The sequence below is a fragment of the Theropithecus gelada genome, chromosome 5 (genome assembly GCF_003255815.1).
Source record: "Theropithecus gelada isolate Dixy chromosome 5, Tgel_1.0, whole genome shotgun sequence".
NCBI classification, from domain to species: Eukaryota; Metazoa; Chordata; class Mammalia; order Primates; family Cercopithecidae; genus Theropithecus; species Theropithecus gelada.
The window spans coordinates 61,998,372-62,014,881 of record NC_037672.1 but is presented as its reverse complement, the minus strand read 5'-3'; the positions used below and the strand labels follow the sequence as shown (position 1 = coordinate 62,014,881).

At 35.5% G+C, this 16,510-nt stretch overlaps 1 protein-coding gene across 4 annotated transcripts in view; it reads right to left on the bottom strand.

Annotated features, from left to right (window-relative positions):
- The window catches only part of ANTXR2 (ANTXR cell adhesion molecule 2), a 155,774-nt gene that overhangs the window by 66,801 nt on the left and 72,463 nt on the right, over window positions 1–16,510 (bottom strand). For all 4 annotated transcript variants that reach the window (XM_025385226.1, XM_025385224.1, XM_025385225.1 and 1 more), the window contains 2 exons: window positions 1,612–1,656; window positions 670–762 (listed from right to left, as the gene is read on the bottom strand). In XM_025385226.1, coding sequence (XP_025241011.1) covers window positions 670–762; window positions 1,612–1,656 — 138 coding nt within the window. The remainder of the gene's footprint in view (window positions 1–669; window positions 763–1,611; window positions 1,657–16,510) is intronic.

Here is a 16,510-nt window from a genome sequence, read left to right as displayed (position 1 = left end):
ACTGTTGTTAAGAGCTCAGTGCTGGTAATAATTGCTTATTACTAAATAATATATCACTTTGAAAAAATAGTTCATGGTGATAAGAAAATCTTATTTGATTTTTAAGATATAATATTAAAGTTCAATGTTAATCAACACTTTGGGCTAGTCCGAAAGTTCAATGCATTCTATAAATGATATATAATATCAATTACAATAGTTCATAAGTGGCAACTAACAAAGTATTAAATGTGCTTTCTCTATATCTGTGATAAGGTCAGATCCATGCTATTGAATATTTTAACATTTTCTTCTCAAATAGTAGATTACTATCGGATCTTTACAAAGAAGAACATTGTTGCAACTTGAAGTGGCTGGCTTCTTCAAAGTTGACATTCTATGCGGTAATTTTTTCCAAAATAAGAAAAACCCTAGTTTTGTTTTGTCCCTTAGAATTCAGAGGTCTTATCAATGCAATCCTTTGACTAAGGAAACCAGTTCTTCTAGGCCAGCTTTGCAGTGGCTAGGATGATTCCATAGAAAAAAAATGTATCCAGAAAAGACCCAGTGTTAAGCACACACGGATGATATTATAATATTGAATTGTGAAAAAGGAGAGTTACCATGGCTTAATAGTCCTAGGAATACATACTCCAGATTAGCAGCTTCTATTTTTTTTAAGATACCAACCTCCATTCTTTTAATTCCTCCAACCCCTCGACCACCATAATAGGAGGCATCCACAGTTGGCCACTTCTTAGTAGGCAAAGGTTCTTCTTCCTCCTGTGGAAATATGTTTTATAAATATTTTTAATTAATTTCTTAAAATACTGTTTAGTCAGAACTGGCTCATATTTAAATATTTTTCTGAATTGCTCCATTACTATGTGAAAAAAACTATATATAGAACATGTGGATGTATTTACACTTACATGCATAAATTTCGAGTGGAGTTCCACAGGATATGAGAACTCCTTTCCCTCCTCAAATGTTAGGAATCTCTCTTACATCATCCCTAGGTAACTAGAAGTTGCTCTTTAACTATGGGAGTCATTTGGTATTTCAAATCTTTCATCACTTCATATTTAGAAAGATAAAATATTAAAATTAGGACAGCATTTTAACAGTCATTAAAGCATCAATGTATGTGTAGATTTGGACTCTATGAAATTTGAACTGAAAAGATAGGCAGTTGAGAAGCTTTGAAAATATTCAATACCTGCACATTCCTTATTTCATGTTCCTAACATGATTCTGGCTAACAGAATTATATAAAAGCACCAAGAATTTTGAAGAAAGTAATAGGATCTTTCAACTGTCAGCTTGGATCTTTTTTGTAAATAACCTAAGTGACATCAGAATTATTGATATAGCAGTATAAAAAGTATATTAAATCTTTATATACTATTGATTCCAATGGTCAGTTTATATCTAGCAATGTATGAAGGTCCCATTCCTCTAGCATATGAAATAAATCATAAGAGGATGAAAAATAACCACTGATTTTTATAACTTAAAAAGTCAGTACATAGGTATCACAGTTATCTAACAGACAAAATTAATCGAATTTGGATAAGGTATCTGCATATGGGAAAAAAAAAAACAGCCATATCAGTTTTTTTAGGCACTCACCTCTTTTGGTGCAGGGGGCGGTGGTGGTGGAGGATCCTTGATAACCTGTCAAAAAATATCAAATACAAAAATTTCTATGGCATGGGGGGAAATAGTAAGGATGTGTAAAATAATCAGATTCATAAAATACTGTGGTAGGTGCAAAGAAGTCCCCCAATGAACCTTGCCACCCAATATTTATGCCCCTCTCTTTGAATCTTGGATTGCCTATAACTAGCTTTCGGCCAACAGAAAAAGGTAGAAAAAGTATTATGTGACTTCTGAGGCCAGGTCAAAACAACTTAAGTTCCCTGACATCCATGGAACACTCACTGTTGAGGAACACTGCTGTCAGGTCAGAAATCTACCCCAAGACCATCAAGCTGTGAGAAAACCCAAACCAATCTAGGCTGGGTGGTGACAGGGAGACACCAGCTGATCCCCAGCTATTTCAGCCATTCGAGAGGAGATATGGGACATATAAGAGAAAAGTCCATCTTGGACATCCAGGCACACCGAGCTTCCAGATGACTCCAGCCAAACTGGCACCTGACCACAATGAGACGCCAACTGAGAGTCTCCTAACAGCCTGTAAGGATACAAACTGTTGCTTGAAGCTACTTATAACAAATCAGCTTCTTAGCCAAGATTCCTTTCCTGTGATGCGTTACTCATGAAATCTTTTACAGTTAATTCTTTTTTTTTTTTTTTTGAGACGGAGTTTCACTCTTGTTGCCCAGGCTGGAGTGCAATGGTGTGACCTCACCTTACTGCAACCTCCACCTCCCGGGTTCAAGCCATTCTCCTGTCTCAGCATCTGGAGTAGCTGGGATTACAGGCACCCACCATCAAGTCTGGCTAATTTTTTTTGTATTTTTGGTAAAGACGGGGTTTCACCATGTTGGCCAGGCTGGTCTCGAATTCCTGACCTCAGGTGATCCACCTGCCCCAATACAGTTAATTCTTCTCGTGAATAGAATGGAGCCTAAGGCTTAAGTTGAAATGACCTTTACCGGTATTGGGCTATCTGGATATTCACACCATCATGATGGAAAAATCTTTGACCAAGTGTCAATGGCTTCAGCCACTTCAGGTACACATCAAACTCTCTATATTAAGAGGCAAAACTGAAAATGTTCCAGCTTGATGTCATCTGATGTCAAATGTTTCAACTATGCTGTTAAATTTTCAAAGGTTTAAAACAATAGTAACTTTGAAAATGTGGTTCCATTTTTTCCTCATCAAAGAATTATTTTTAATGTGTAGTATGTTACTATGATCATGGATATATATTTAAAGACTGCTTGTCTTTTAAAGGTATGCACAAATATTTCCAGGTGAAATGATATGATTTTGATATTTTCATCAAAATAATTTGGGCGTTGGGAATTGGATACAGATACAGATGAAGTAAGATTGACAATAATGTTCCACCGCTGCACACACACCAGTGGTTCCCCACTGTCCTGTTGGTTCTCACTTGTGTGCATCTCACACCATCACCCCACTAGTGTGCACTCTCTGGTGACCTCCTCCTTCAAGGCATTCTCCTGTGGTACCCTGCCCCCACCACTGGAGCACTTTTGCCAACAGCCCCCATCAGAGTGTTTTGCCAGCAGTCTGGGAACATCTCAGCCCTTCCAGTGCAGAAAATGCTTGACCTCGAGAGGTCAAAGAACAAAGCCACATGCCCAGTCCCAGTCCCCCAGGCATTGGCATGAAGCTCAGGAGTGCTAAGCTGAGCCTTGGCCTCCTGAAAGCATCCAGAAATGAAGTCAATCAACTAAATACAACTTATACTGCCTTCAAACCCTCAAAACATCAAAGAATATAAAAGCAAATAGCTTCATCCAAAGGACAGCAATTTCAAAAAGTAAAGCAAAATCAGCGAACACAGATGAGAAAGAACCAGCACAAGAATTCTGGCAACTTTAAAAGCCAGAGTGTCTTCTTACCTCCACATACTACCTCAATAACTTCCCAGAAATGGTTCTTAACCAGATTGAAATGTCTGAAATGACAGATACAGAATCAGAATCTGGATGGCAAGGAAGCCCAGTGAGATACAGAAGAAGACTGAAACCCAATCCAAGGAAACTAATAAAATGATCCAAGAGCTGGAAAATGACATAGTCATTTTATGAAAAAATAAAAAAAAATTGAACTTCTGAAAATTAAAAATTTGCTATAAGACTTTTATAACGCAATTGGAAGCATTAATAACAAAATAGACCAAGCTGGGAAAGAATCTGAAAACTCAAAGACTGCTCCTTTGAATCAATGCAGCCAGAAAAAAAATTAAGAATTTTTTAAAATGAAAAAACAAACCTCCAGGAAATATGGGATTATGTGATGAGATCAAACCTATGACTCACTGGCATTTCTGAAAGAGATAGAGAACAAGCAACTTGGAAAATATATTTGAGGTATTGTCCACACGAATTTCCCCAACCTCACTACACAGGTAGGCATGCATATTCAGGAATTTCAGAGACTCTTTAAAATATACTGGGAAAGATAAGATATCTAGTAATCAAATTCTCCAAGTTCAACACAAAGGAAAGAAATGTTAAAGGCAGTTACAGAGAAGGGCCAGGTTAAGTACAAAGGGAATCCCATCAGGCCAACAGTGAACCTCTCAGCAGAAAGTTTACAAATCAAAAGAGATTGGGGGCCTATATTCAGCAACTTGAAAGAAAAGAAATTTGGGGGAAAAAAACGAGAATTTCAAATCCAACCAAACTAAGCTTCCTAAGTGAAGGGGAAATAAAATCCTTTTCAAACAAGAAAATTCTAAGGGAATCCATTACTATCAAATATGTTTATAAGAGGTCTTAAAGGGAACACTAAACATGGAAATGTAAGACCTGCCACCACCAAAACACACTTAAGTACATATCACATTGGCACTATAAACAATTATATAATCAAGTCTATACAAAAACTAGCTAACAACATGACAAGATCAAATCCTCACATATCAATATTGACCTTGAAGATAAATAGGTTAAGTGTCCAACGTAAAAGGTACAGAGTGGCAAGTTGGATAAAGAAGCAAAACCCAACTATATGCTATATTCAAGAAACTCATCTCACATAAATTACATATATATATGCTGAAAGGAAAGGAATAGAGAAGGATCTTTCAAGCAAACAGAAAACAACAACAACAAAAAACTAAGAGGGGTTGCAATTCGTATTTCAGACAATACAGACTTTAAATCAGCAATGATCAAAAAGGACAAAGAACGGCATTGTTTAATGATAAAAGTTTCCAGTCAACAAGAAGACTTAACTCTCCTAACATACACTCCCAAATTGGAGATCCCAGATTCATAAAACAAGTTCTTAGAGACCTATGAAGAAGCTTAGATAACCACACAATAATAATGGGAGACTTCAACGCTCCACTGACAGTATTGGACAGATCACTGAAGCAGAAAACTAACAAAGATATTCGAGACCTATAACCTCAACATTTAACCAAATGGACTTAACAGACATCAACAGAATACCCAACAACAAAATATACATTCTTCTCATCTGCGTATGGCACCTATTCTAAGATCGACCACATGCTTGGCTGTGAAGCAATTCTCAACAAACTTAAAAACAACAAAGTCATACCAATCACACTCTCAGAACACAGTACAATAGAAATAGAAATCAATACCAAGAAGAGTTCTCAAAACCATGCAATTACAGGGAAATTAAACAAACTTGCTCCTAAATGACTTTCAGGCAAAGAGTGGAATTAAGGGAGAAATTTTAAAATTCTTTGAAATCAATAAAAACAAAGATTCAACATCCCAGAATCTCTGGGACACAGCTAAAGCAGTTTTCAGAGAAAAGTTTATGGTGTTAAATGCCTACATGAGGAAGTTAGAAAGATCTCAAATTAACAAGCTAACATCACACCTAGAGCAACTAGGAAACCATGAGTAAACCAACCCCAAAGCTAGCAGAAGAAAAGAAAACCAAAATCAGAGCTGAACTGAAGGAAACTGAGATATGAAATCTGTAAAAAAGATCAGCAAAATCAAAATTTGATTCTTTCAAAAAATAAGATTGATAAACCACTAACTATATCAATAAAGAAAAAAGAGAAGATCCAAATAAGCATAATCAGAAATGACAAAGGGGACATTACAGATCCCACAGAAATACAAGAACTCTCAAACACTATTATGAATACCTTTATGCACACAAACTAAAAAATCTAGAAAAAAATGGGTAAATTCCTAAAACCATACACTTCTGATTATTGAATAACAAAGAAATATTTATCCTGAACAGACCAATTACAAGTTCTGAAACTTGATCAGTAATTTAAAAAAATCCAGAAAATGCCCTAACAGGACAGATTCGTGGCTGAATTCTACCAGACACATAGAGAAGGCCTGGTACCAATCCTACCAAAACTATTCCAAAAAATTGAGGAGAAGGGACACCTCCATAACTCACTCCATAAGGCTAACAACATTCTGATACCAAAAACTGTCAGAGAGATAATGAAAAAAGAAAACTTCAGACCTATATGCCTGATGAACATAGACACAAAAGTCCTCAACAAAATACTAGCAAACCAAATCCAGCAGTGTATCAAAAAGTTAATCCACCATGATCCAACAGGCTTTATCCCTGGCATGCAAAGTTGGCTCAACACATGTAAATCAATAAATATGATTCATCACACGAACAGAACTAAAAACAAAAGCCACGTGATCATCTCAATAGACTCAGAAAAGACTTTCAATAAAATTCCACATCCCTTCATGTTAAAATTCTCAACAAACTAGGCATCAAATAACATACCTCAAAATAGTAAGAACCATCTATGATAAACCCAAAGTCAACATTATTATTAAACAGACAAAAGATGGAAGCATTTCTCTTAAGAAATAGAATAAGACAAGGATGCCCACTCTCACCACTTCTATTCAGTGTAGTCCTGGAAGTCCTAGCCAGAGAAATCAGGTAACAGAAAGAAATAACAGGCATCCAAATAGGAAAATAAGAAGTCAAAATTATCCCTCTTCACTGATAATATGATTCAATATTTAGAAAAACCTAAATATTATTTCAAAAAGTTCCTGAACCTGATAAACAACTTCACTAACCTTTCAGAATACAAATCAAGTGTCCAAAAATCAGTAGTATAGCTGTACATCAATAATGTCCATGCTGAGAGCCAAATCAAGAATTCAATTACAACAGTCAAAAAAAGAAAAAGAAATTTAAAAAAACCTTGGAATACAGCTAACCAGGGAGGCAAAAGATCTATCAATGAGAATTACAAAACTCTGCTGAAAGTAATCAGAGACAACAAAAACAAATGAAAAAGCATTCTATGCTCATGAATAGGAAGAATAAATATTGTTAAAATAGCCATATTGCCCAAAGCAATTTACAGATTCAATGCTATTTCTATCAAAATATCAACATCATTTTTCAGAGAATTAGAGAAAACTATTATAAAATTCATATGGAACCAGAAAAGAACCTGAATAGCCAAAGCTATTCTAAGCAAAAAGAAAAAAGCAGGAGGCATCACACTACCTGTCTTCAAACTATGCTACAAGGCTAGAGTACACCAAAGCAGCATGGTACAGGTACAAAAACAGACCTGTAGACCAATAGAAAAGGTTAGATAACCCAGAAATAAAACCACACACCTACAACCATCTGATCTTCAACAAAGTTGACAATAACAAGGAATGGGGAAAGAACTCCCTCTTCAGTAACTGATTCTGGCATAACTGGCTAGCTATATGTGGAAGATCGAAACTAAACCCCTTCTTTTCACTATACATAAAAACCAGCTCAAAATGAATTAAAGACTTAAATATAAAACCTAAAACTCTAAAAGAAAACCTAGGAAATACCATTCTGGACATAGGCTTTGGCAAAGATTTCATGATGAAGTTTCCAAAAGCAATGGCAGCAAAAGCAAAAATAAACAAGTAGGGCCTAATTAAACTGAAAAGCTTCTGTAGGGCAAAAGAAAGTGTCAACAGAGTAAACAGATAATCTACCGAATGAGAGAAAATATTTGAAACTATGCATCCAATAAAGGTCTAATATCCAGAATCTGTAAGGAAGTTAAATCAAAAAGCAAAAAACAAACAACCTCATTTAAAAAAATGGGCAAGGGACACGAACAGGCACTTCTGAAAAGAAGACATATACATGGCCAACAAGCTTATTTAAAAAATGCTTAATATTGCTAATCATTAGAGAAATGCAAATCAAAACCACAACAAGATACCACTTCACACCAGTCAGAATAGCTGTTACTAAAAAGGAAAAAAAACAAAAAAACAAAAAAACAGGAGTTAGCAAGGCTGTAGAGAATGGGGAATGTTTATACACTGCTAGTGAGAATATAAATTAGTTCAGCCATTGTGGAAAGCAGTTTGAAGATTTCTCAGAGAACTTAAAGCAGAACTACATTTAATCCAGCAATCCCATTATTGGGTATATTCCCAAAGGAATATAAATCATTCTACCAAAGACACAGGCACTTGTATGTTCATCACAACACTATTCACAATAGCAAAGACATGGAATCAACCTAGATGCCCATCAACGATAGACTGGCTTAAAAAAAAAAAAAAAAAGTGATACAGATACACCAGTGAATACTAAACAGCTATTTTTTAAAAAAATGAAATCATATCATTGGCAGCAACATGGATGCAGCTGGAGGCCATTATCCTCAGAGAATTAGCACAGAAACAGAAAACCAAATACCACATGTATTTCTTACAAGTGGAAGCTGCACACTGAGTACAAATTGACAGAAAGATGGGAGCAATAGACATCATGGCCTACTTGAAGTGAAGACTTAGTAAAAAGGTGAGGGTCGAAAAACTACCCATCAGGTACTATGCTCACTACCAGGGTGATGAAATCATTTGTACACAAAACACCAGCAACACATAATTCACCCCTGTAACAAACCTGTACATGTACCCTTGAATCTAAAATAAAAATTGAAACAAAAACTGACAATAAGTTGAGAATCATTGAAGCTGAGTGATGAGGACTCAGTGGGAAGTTCATTATCTTAGTTTTTTAAATTTTGTTTAATTTTTAATTTTTGTGGGTATGTATATTAGTCTCCGTCTTCATAAATATTTGATATTTTCCATAGTGAAAGGGTTTTACTGATGTTATTGATAATGTTTAGAGAACTGACCCATAATTTTCTGTGTGTATAATATTCTCCTCATCTAAATTTTAGTTTAGATTCAAACCTCAGGGAAAAAATACACAGACAATAATGACGAAAATACAGATACAACTAGATAGTAATTAAATTTGACTGAATCTCCCTTTGAACGTTACAAAAAAGCCATTATTTCTATTTAATTCTTGTATTTAATTCAATTTTATTTTTTCAATAATCACAAAATTCCAGTAGATTTTGGTAATCGTGAAAGATAAAACTTTATGACTTTTTATAATTAGCCCAGAAATAAATGCCAGTAGAGAATTAAGATTTAAAATAATACAATAATAAAACAAAATAAGTTCATCCAACTGCAGATATATTTATTCTATAAAAAAAGAAAGCATGTCATATGACTATGAACTTGCATGTCCAAAACAATTAATGAAAACCAAATCTGCTAGCATTTTATAACAAAATCAAAGCTACCCTAACCATCTTCATTTAAAAGCTAACACTCCTTCCAATCTTCCCTGTTCCGTTCAAGTGAGTAACTTTTTTCAGTTGCAGCTTCAAAAAGTTGGCATAATCCATAATCTCTTTTCTCCCTTCTAATGACTTTACCAAACCATTTCCATGCCCAATACATTCTTTGAAATATCCCCCACCTTCCTTTCTCCCTGATGAATTCTCCCTATTTTCCCAAAGCATATATGATTCTCTTGATATGCACAGATGCATTGTTCTCTCCTAGAATTTATCCAAGTTTATTATTTTATCTACCAAAAAAGGGGTAAGTTTATTAATTTTATCTACAAAGAAATAGTCAGTTGCACGGGAACAGGTGTTACATCTGCTTTGCTCCTCACTACCTTTCTAGTATTTAATAGAATGTCTAGCACAAATTAGACCTTCAAGGAAGTAAGGAAAGTTAAGAAGAGAGGAAAAGGAAAGAAGTGAGAAGGGGAGAGAAGAGGAGGGAGGAAGGGACAAAGAAAGAGAGGGAAGAATGAAGAAAGGGAAATTAGGAAGAGAGGGAAAAGGGCAGGAAGAAAGGGAGAGAAGAGAGGAAGAAACAAATTGAGAGAGTGAAAAAGAAGAAAGGGAAGGAAGAGATGGACTGCAGAGGGAAGGACAAAGGAAGAAGGGATTCTTTTTTTTTTTTTTTTTTTTTTTGTGAGACGAGTCTCGCTCTCTCGCCCAGGCTGGAGCGCAGTGGCCGGATCTCAGCTCACTGCAAGCTCCGCCTCCCGGATTTGCACCATTCTCCTGCCTCAGCCTCCCGAGTAGCTGGGACTACAGGTGCCCGCCACCTCGCCCGGCTAGTTTTTTGTATTTTTTAGTAGAGACGGGGTTTCACCGTGTTAGCCAGGATGGTCTCGATCTCCTGACCTCGTGATCGGCCCGTCTCGGCCTCCCAAAGTGCTGGGATTACAGGCTTGAGCCACCGCGCCCGGCAGAAGGGATTCTTTTCATCTTCCCTGGTCACTCCTAAAAGCATATTCTCAAGATTCTTTGTACCTTAAATGTATCTAGTACAACATTGTTTCAACTCCTCCAATGCATACACAATCAAAACTTCAATACTCTGAAAACTTCCACCAAGTTGTAGTCTAACTATGTTTGAATTACTGCAATAAAGAGAAATCCTCTACCTTACAAAGCAATTCAGTCCATTGGCAAGAAACCCACATCATTTGAAAGTTATTCCTCCAAATGAAGCCAAAGCACTTCCCACTCTGTAGTTTCCAGTCTTTAATCTTGATCCTAGAGTCTGGCAATACACCACACACACACACATACATACACACACACACACACACACACACACACGCGCGCGCGCGCGCGCACTCTTTCTTTCAGAGGAGACCAGTTCCTATTTTTGAATGCTGGGATAGTTACCATGTATCTATTGAGTCTACCAATCTGGAACCTAAATATATCAAACATTTCTCATGAGATAGTTCTGAGTTATCTGGTTATCTTGGTCAGTTTTTTTTTTTTTAATTTATTTTTTATTTTTTAATTTTTTTTAGCACATATTGATTTGATCAATATTTCTAAGTGTGGTTTCTAGAACTGATAACATTTTAAGTATGGCTGAGCCATTAGAAATAAATGAATGGTGCTCAGACAAAGGAGATGCATCCCCATCTTTTCTCACCACCCCATTCTAAGAATTTTAATTATATTCACAAAATTTATTGATGGTTGTAATTACCATAGCCATTTTGCATCAATGACTAAATGCTCTACTTGTAGTTAAATTAGACATCTAACTTATTTCTCTATCTCCAACTGATTCCCCATTTTAACCTATGTAGCCAGGTCAATATTCTTCTAACAGAAGCTTAATCCACCATTTCCTGGTAAAAAAAAAAAATGAATAAATAGTCCCAGTGTTCACAATTTGAATCAATAAATTACTAAATTTTCTTGGAAAGGCCTTACAAGTAATGCTTCCACTCTTAGTTTTGTGAATTTCCATAAACTACTCTCTGGAGTTCTCTCACTAGAAAAAGATCAAGGTACATCCTTCCATTCCACTAAGTCTGAGAATAATATATCTGAACTCATTTTCATTTCATCGTGAGGACTTCAAATTTACTCTTCTTATTACATGTACATCTTGCACTGTTATATAAATTTCTGAGGACATAAATAGTATCCCCAACCCTGTTCTGTATTACATCCTCCTGAGAATTACTCAACATCCCTCTCCATAACTCTTCCTTATTTAAAATGTCATATTCATTATCCTGTACAGCATCCAGTTTAACAATGATATGGGAAAACTGAATTTCAATTTAAAATCCCCATATGACCACTGTTGTCAAACTCACATAGTATCATGGGAGACATCTTTACATTCCTTCTCTTCACTGGAGATCCTTTATCTAATACAAACTGCAAGATAACGTATCAAAGCCCCTTTTGCAGCACATAAACATGAGCCAGTTTTTCTGTTCTCATTGTTAAAATGCCTCAGCATGGGGTCAGTCCCTCCACAGTTAAGGCCTAACATGTACCTACAAACATCCCCCTGCATGCACCTCCTCTCTAGCCAGCCTGATGATCCTGGTGCTTCCCCCAAATACAATGATCATTTTCCTGTTACATCCCAACCAGCCTTCACAGAGTAGCCCACTAACTTCCTGTTGTTGCATCTAGAAGACATAAAACTTTTTAAAGTATATGTTGCTGCACAGTTGAACCATTTATGCCTCATTAATTTGGGTTTATATGTTGATTTTGCCATTTTTAAATTATCACTGAAAATTACAAATTTCTTAATGGCAATAATCATTTCTCCACATTTACACATGCCATCATGCCTAATAAAGTGCTCTGCACACAGCAGATACTGAAGGTACTAAAAATATACTGAAAATGAAATTGATGGAACTGAGAATGTTCACAAAAAATTATAGCTGGTTTCCAAATGTGTAAGTAAAATATTGAGGAAATATATACAAAAATAATAAACAGATAGATTTACATGAAACGAAGTATTACTAGTCCCTAAGAAAATGAAGCACTAAATTTTTTCCTCAATCAATAAAGTCAGATAACTCAACTGTAGAAGGGGAGATAGAAATATACTAAGTTTCTTCATCTGGGAAATAAATTGGATTAATTGTAAGTCCTTGTCAAAATGACAATCTTATAAAATGATAAAAAATACATATTACAATGTTTCCACCAGGTTTTTGTCTCTATGCCTTTCCATGGTTAAATACGGCCATATGTCTATATGCAATTGTATTCACCTTACTCCAGAAAAGAACATTAGAGTTCTTTTCAGTAGCATGCCATTATTCTTTTGTGTGAATAATTCATGACTTATTATAAATTTAAAGTGAAATAAAGTCCTGACAAGTATATTTTCTACATTGTTAATAATGAAAACAAAGCCCTCAAAGCTCTACCTAAATCAAATTTTGATCTGGTAAATTAAGAGACACAACCACCATCCCAACAAATAACAGCACCTTCAGAAACTGAACCAGAGCTAAGGCTCATCTGTGTGTTGTTAACACTATTAACAAGAACCACCCTTTATTGGTGCTGCCAGATGCCACATACGCTGTCTCTATAGTTCTCTTATTTTCATAATAACTCTGTGTAATCACTATGTTTATCCTCATTTTAAATATAAGGAGAGGAAAGCTCTAACTTCAATAACTCGCCCAAATACATACAAAGAGAAAACACAGAAATAGGATTCAAACCGAGGACCAAGTCCACCTATCTCCAAACTCTGAATTCAACTTCTGCCATATGACATCTTTTTAAAATAAGGTTTAGTTTGCAAAGGGAAAGGGTGCAGAAGAAAAAGCCTATGATCTGTTGAGTAGTTCTTACTTACTTGCATGGATGGATGGGTGGATGGATGGATGGATATACAGATGGATGAATGGATGGGTGGATGGATGGATGAATGAATGGATAGACAGACGATAGATAATTACACAGATAGTTACATTTAAAACTTTTAATAACTATGTAAGATAGAGTTTATCACCATTTTATATAGATATAACATTTAGCTAATATGCCCACTGTCACCCACATAAAAATTTGGGGATGAAAAACAAAATGGTTTTCTTGTGATGTTTCAAAATGCTCCCTCTCTCCACTCTGCCACACAACCTCATGAGTAACAAAGAAGGGTGAAAATAATCTGAAGCCATTTGGCTCACAAGCCAAAAATGGCAAAAATCTGTGTTCAACTGACATTCCTACATTTCAGTAAAACTAGTTCAGGAGAAAAGAAAGATTTACTGTTAGTAAAAATACATTAAAAACTAGAGTCATGAGAATCCCATTCTTATATCAAATAGTGCAAGAATACACATTCATTTCAGAAAAGAATGTATTCATATGCACCATATTTTATGAGAATTTGCAGATTTTAAAAGGCATAATATTGCCTAGTTGCCAGAATTTTTTCCACTTAGCATCCTTCAGCTCTGTATTGAAGATTCTGGAAAACACTTTCACCACTTTATGAACCATATGCAGAGTTTGATTCTTCTCCAATTTTTTTTTCATTTGTTATTATCATCATCAGGGAGGATTACATCTCATCTACTTAGCTGCTAGAATGAAGATTTCAGTTTGGAAGAGAGCCGATTTCTTAAAAAAAAAAAAAAAAAAGTTAGCTGCTTCAGGCAACAGTCCTTTTGATCTGCTCATTAACACTTTTCAAATGTTCGAGTGATATGGGCATTCTTTGCGCTAAAAAATGTCAGCACTGGAGCCTGCAGCCAGCTTGATGCAATCATATGTTCCAATATTCAGAAAAGAGTGAAAAGAACTGTCAACATTGAATTGCCTTGGATTAAAAAAAAGATATTGTACAATGACTGTAGACCAAGTAGTATTTCGGAACTGATTTTTGCCAGTGACAAAAAAATGCCCAATTTATCAGCAATGTCATCTAGGTGCCTAGGGACCTAGACAATAGAGAAACATTCTTAGTATTTACAAGAATTTGTTTAAAATATATGGGGGTCTTCCTTTCATTCTCCCTTTTTTTTTTTGATAAGATCAGAGAGGAAGTAAAATGCCTTTCTTTTGACACACGTAAACACGTAGTTCTTATGTTATTGCTTGCGAGGTCCTGCTTTTCTGAATCCCACAAAGTATCTAACTTCAACATCTAGCCTTCAACATCCTGACCAAAATAAGATTCAAGTTATCTCTTCCTCTGCTTTTTCTTCCTCCTTGACAAACTCATCAATGATCAAATAGTTCTACTTTGAACAAGTAAATAAGTAGCCTGAAATCTGGACAATAAATGTAATTTAGAATGCTAAATGAGGACTGAGAAGAACAGTGTGTATTCTGCCAGGAGTTAAGTAAAGGTGCTTCTGTCAAAGCAAATAAACTGAGACCAGGATGAGTTTGATACTATTTCGTAAAAGATGCTCTGTTGGAAAACATCACCATGAAAGCAGTAAGACCTAACATCACACTCTATTTCAAGAAGGCAACCAAACATAAATCATTTTAATTAATGGTATAAGGAAGGCACATTAAAATTTAAATTACTTCTATTTTATTGTGCATTCCAAAAAAGAAATCAGGCTGCTCTCAAAGTACCTCAATAAAGGTACCAGGAGCCCTCCTCAACAATAAAAAACAAGTGCAATGTACAGCATTATTACTATTTAGAAAAGAACAGCACAGCTGTTGCTGGCTAAGAAAATGATTCTATAGAGTTCCAGCTAGACATACCCTCATAGCGTGAGATCAACTTACTTATAGGCAAATTGGGCTTTAAAAATATAAAAAAGACCATTTGTAAATGGTCTTTTAAATTAAAATTTATGAGATCTTTATGTAATGTCTTAAATGCACTAAAGAAAAATGAATTTGCAATTTTCCCTTGAGGCTCAGAACATTGGCCAACGACACTAAAGCAAGTGAATATTTGTCACTTTCAGCATATTCAGGTATTTATTTGCAGCTGTATAACACAATCTAATTGACAACACTCCAGAAAGCCTTTGTTTGCCACCTCATCTGTAATTCATCTGAACTGTCTGGTTACCCCAAACTATGCAACTATAGGACTGTCATTTCTCCTATCCTGATTAGTAAAACAAATTTGCTCTTACCTCAAAATATCCTCTAATCTAAACAATGATGAAAACACCCATAATTTCTGATGTAACTAACAATTCAAAACAGGATAAGTTTTGTTTTAATGCCTCCTGTCTTTTTAACCTAGGGAAAAAGACAGGATGCTGATGACGGCTTTGTTAAAGAAAGGCAGTTATAGAGGATGGATATAAGGAAGGATACTCAATGAACAGGATACAGACTCTTAAACAGATGTTAAGACATAATTTTTAAAAAAATGAGAACTTTTCCCTTCATGGAACAGTTTGAAAACTGAACACAATCTATCATTCATTAATGGTAGTGCCTAAATATTCAAATGTACATAAGGCTCCTTTTTTATAAGGCTTACTAGATAAAGGTCTCCACATATCATTGGTTTAGATTTATACTTTTGTATGGAAAGCCCAGACACACAGAGGACCCTATCTGCAACATTTAAATTACAACACATCTCTGTCATTCTTGAAAACAGTCTTTAGTATGAACTGAAAGATTTAAAATTTAAAAATATTCTCATATTAAAAGCATCTTGTCTGAACAGATCTTCTATGGCAGGAGTTTTTCCTTAATCTTTTTTATTATATGCCCCTTGATAAGGTTTGGCTCTGTGTCCCCACCCACATCTCATCTCGAAGTGTAATCCCTATAATCCCCACATGTTGAGGGAGGGACCAGGGTGAGAGCTGATTGAATCATGGGGGTGGTTTCCCCCATGCTGTTCTCATGATAGTGAGCGAGCTCTCACGAGATCTGAATGTTTAATGAGGCAGTTTTCCCTGCTCTTACTAGGCCTCTCTTTCCTTCTTCCTGAAGAAGGTCTTTGATTCCTCTTCACCTTCTGCCATGATTGTAGGTTTCCTGAGGCCTCTCCAGCTACGCAGAACTGTAAGTCAATTAAAGCTTTCTTTATAAATTACCCAGTTTCAGGCAGTTCTTTATAGGAGTGTAAAAATGGACTACTACATCGTCCTTAGCAGTCTGGTGAATCTATGGACCAGTTCCCATAATCATTATTCTAAGTTAAAAGGCATTTTAACTTAGAATTTAAAAGGGTCCTAAGTTAAAGGACCCCAATCATATTGAAATGTAATTTTCAAATTTATTTTTAAAAAT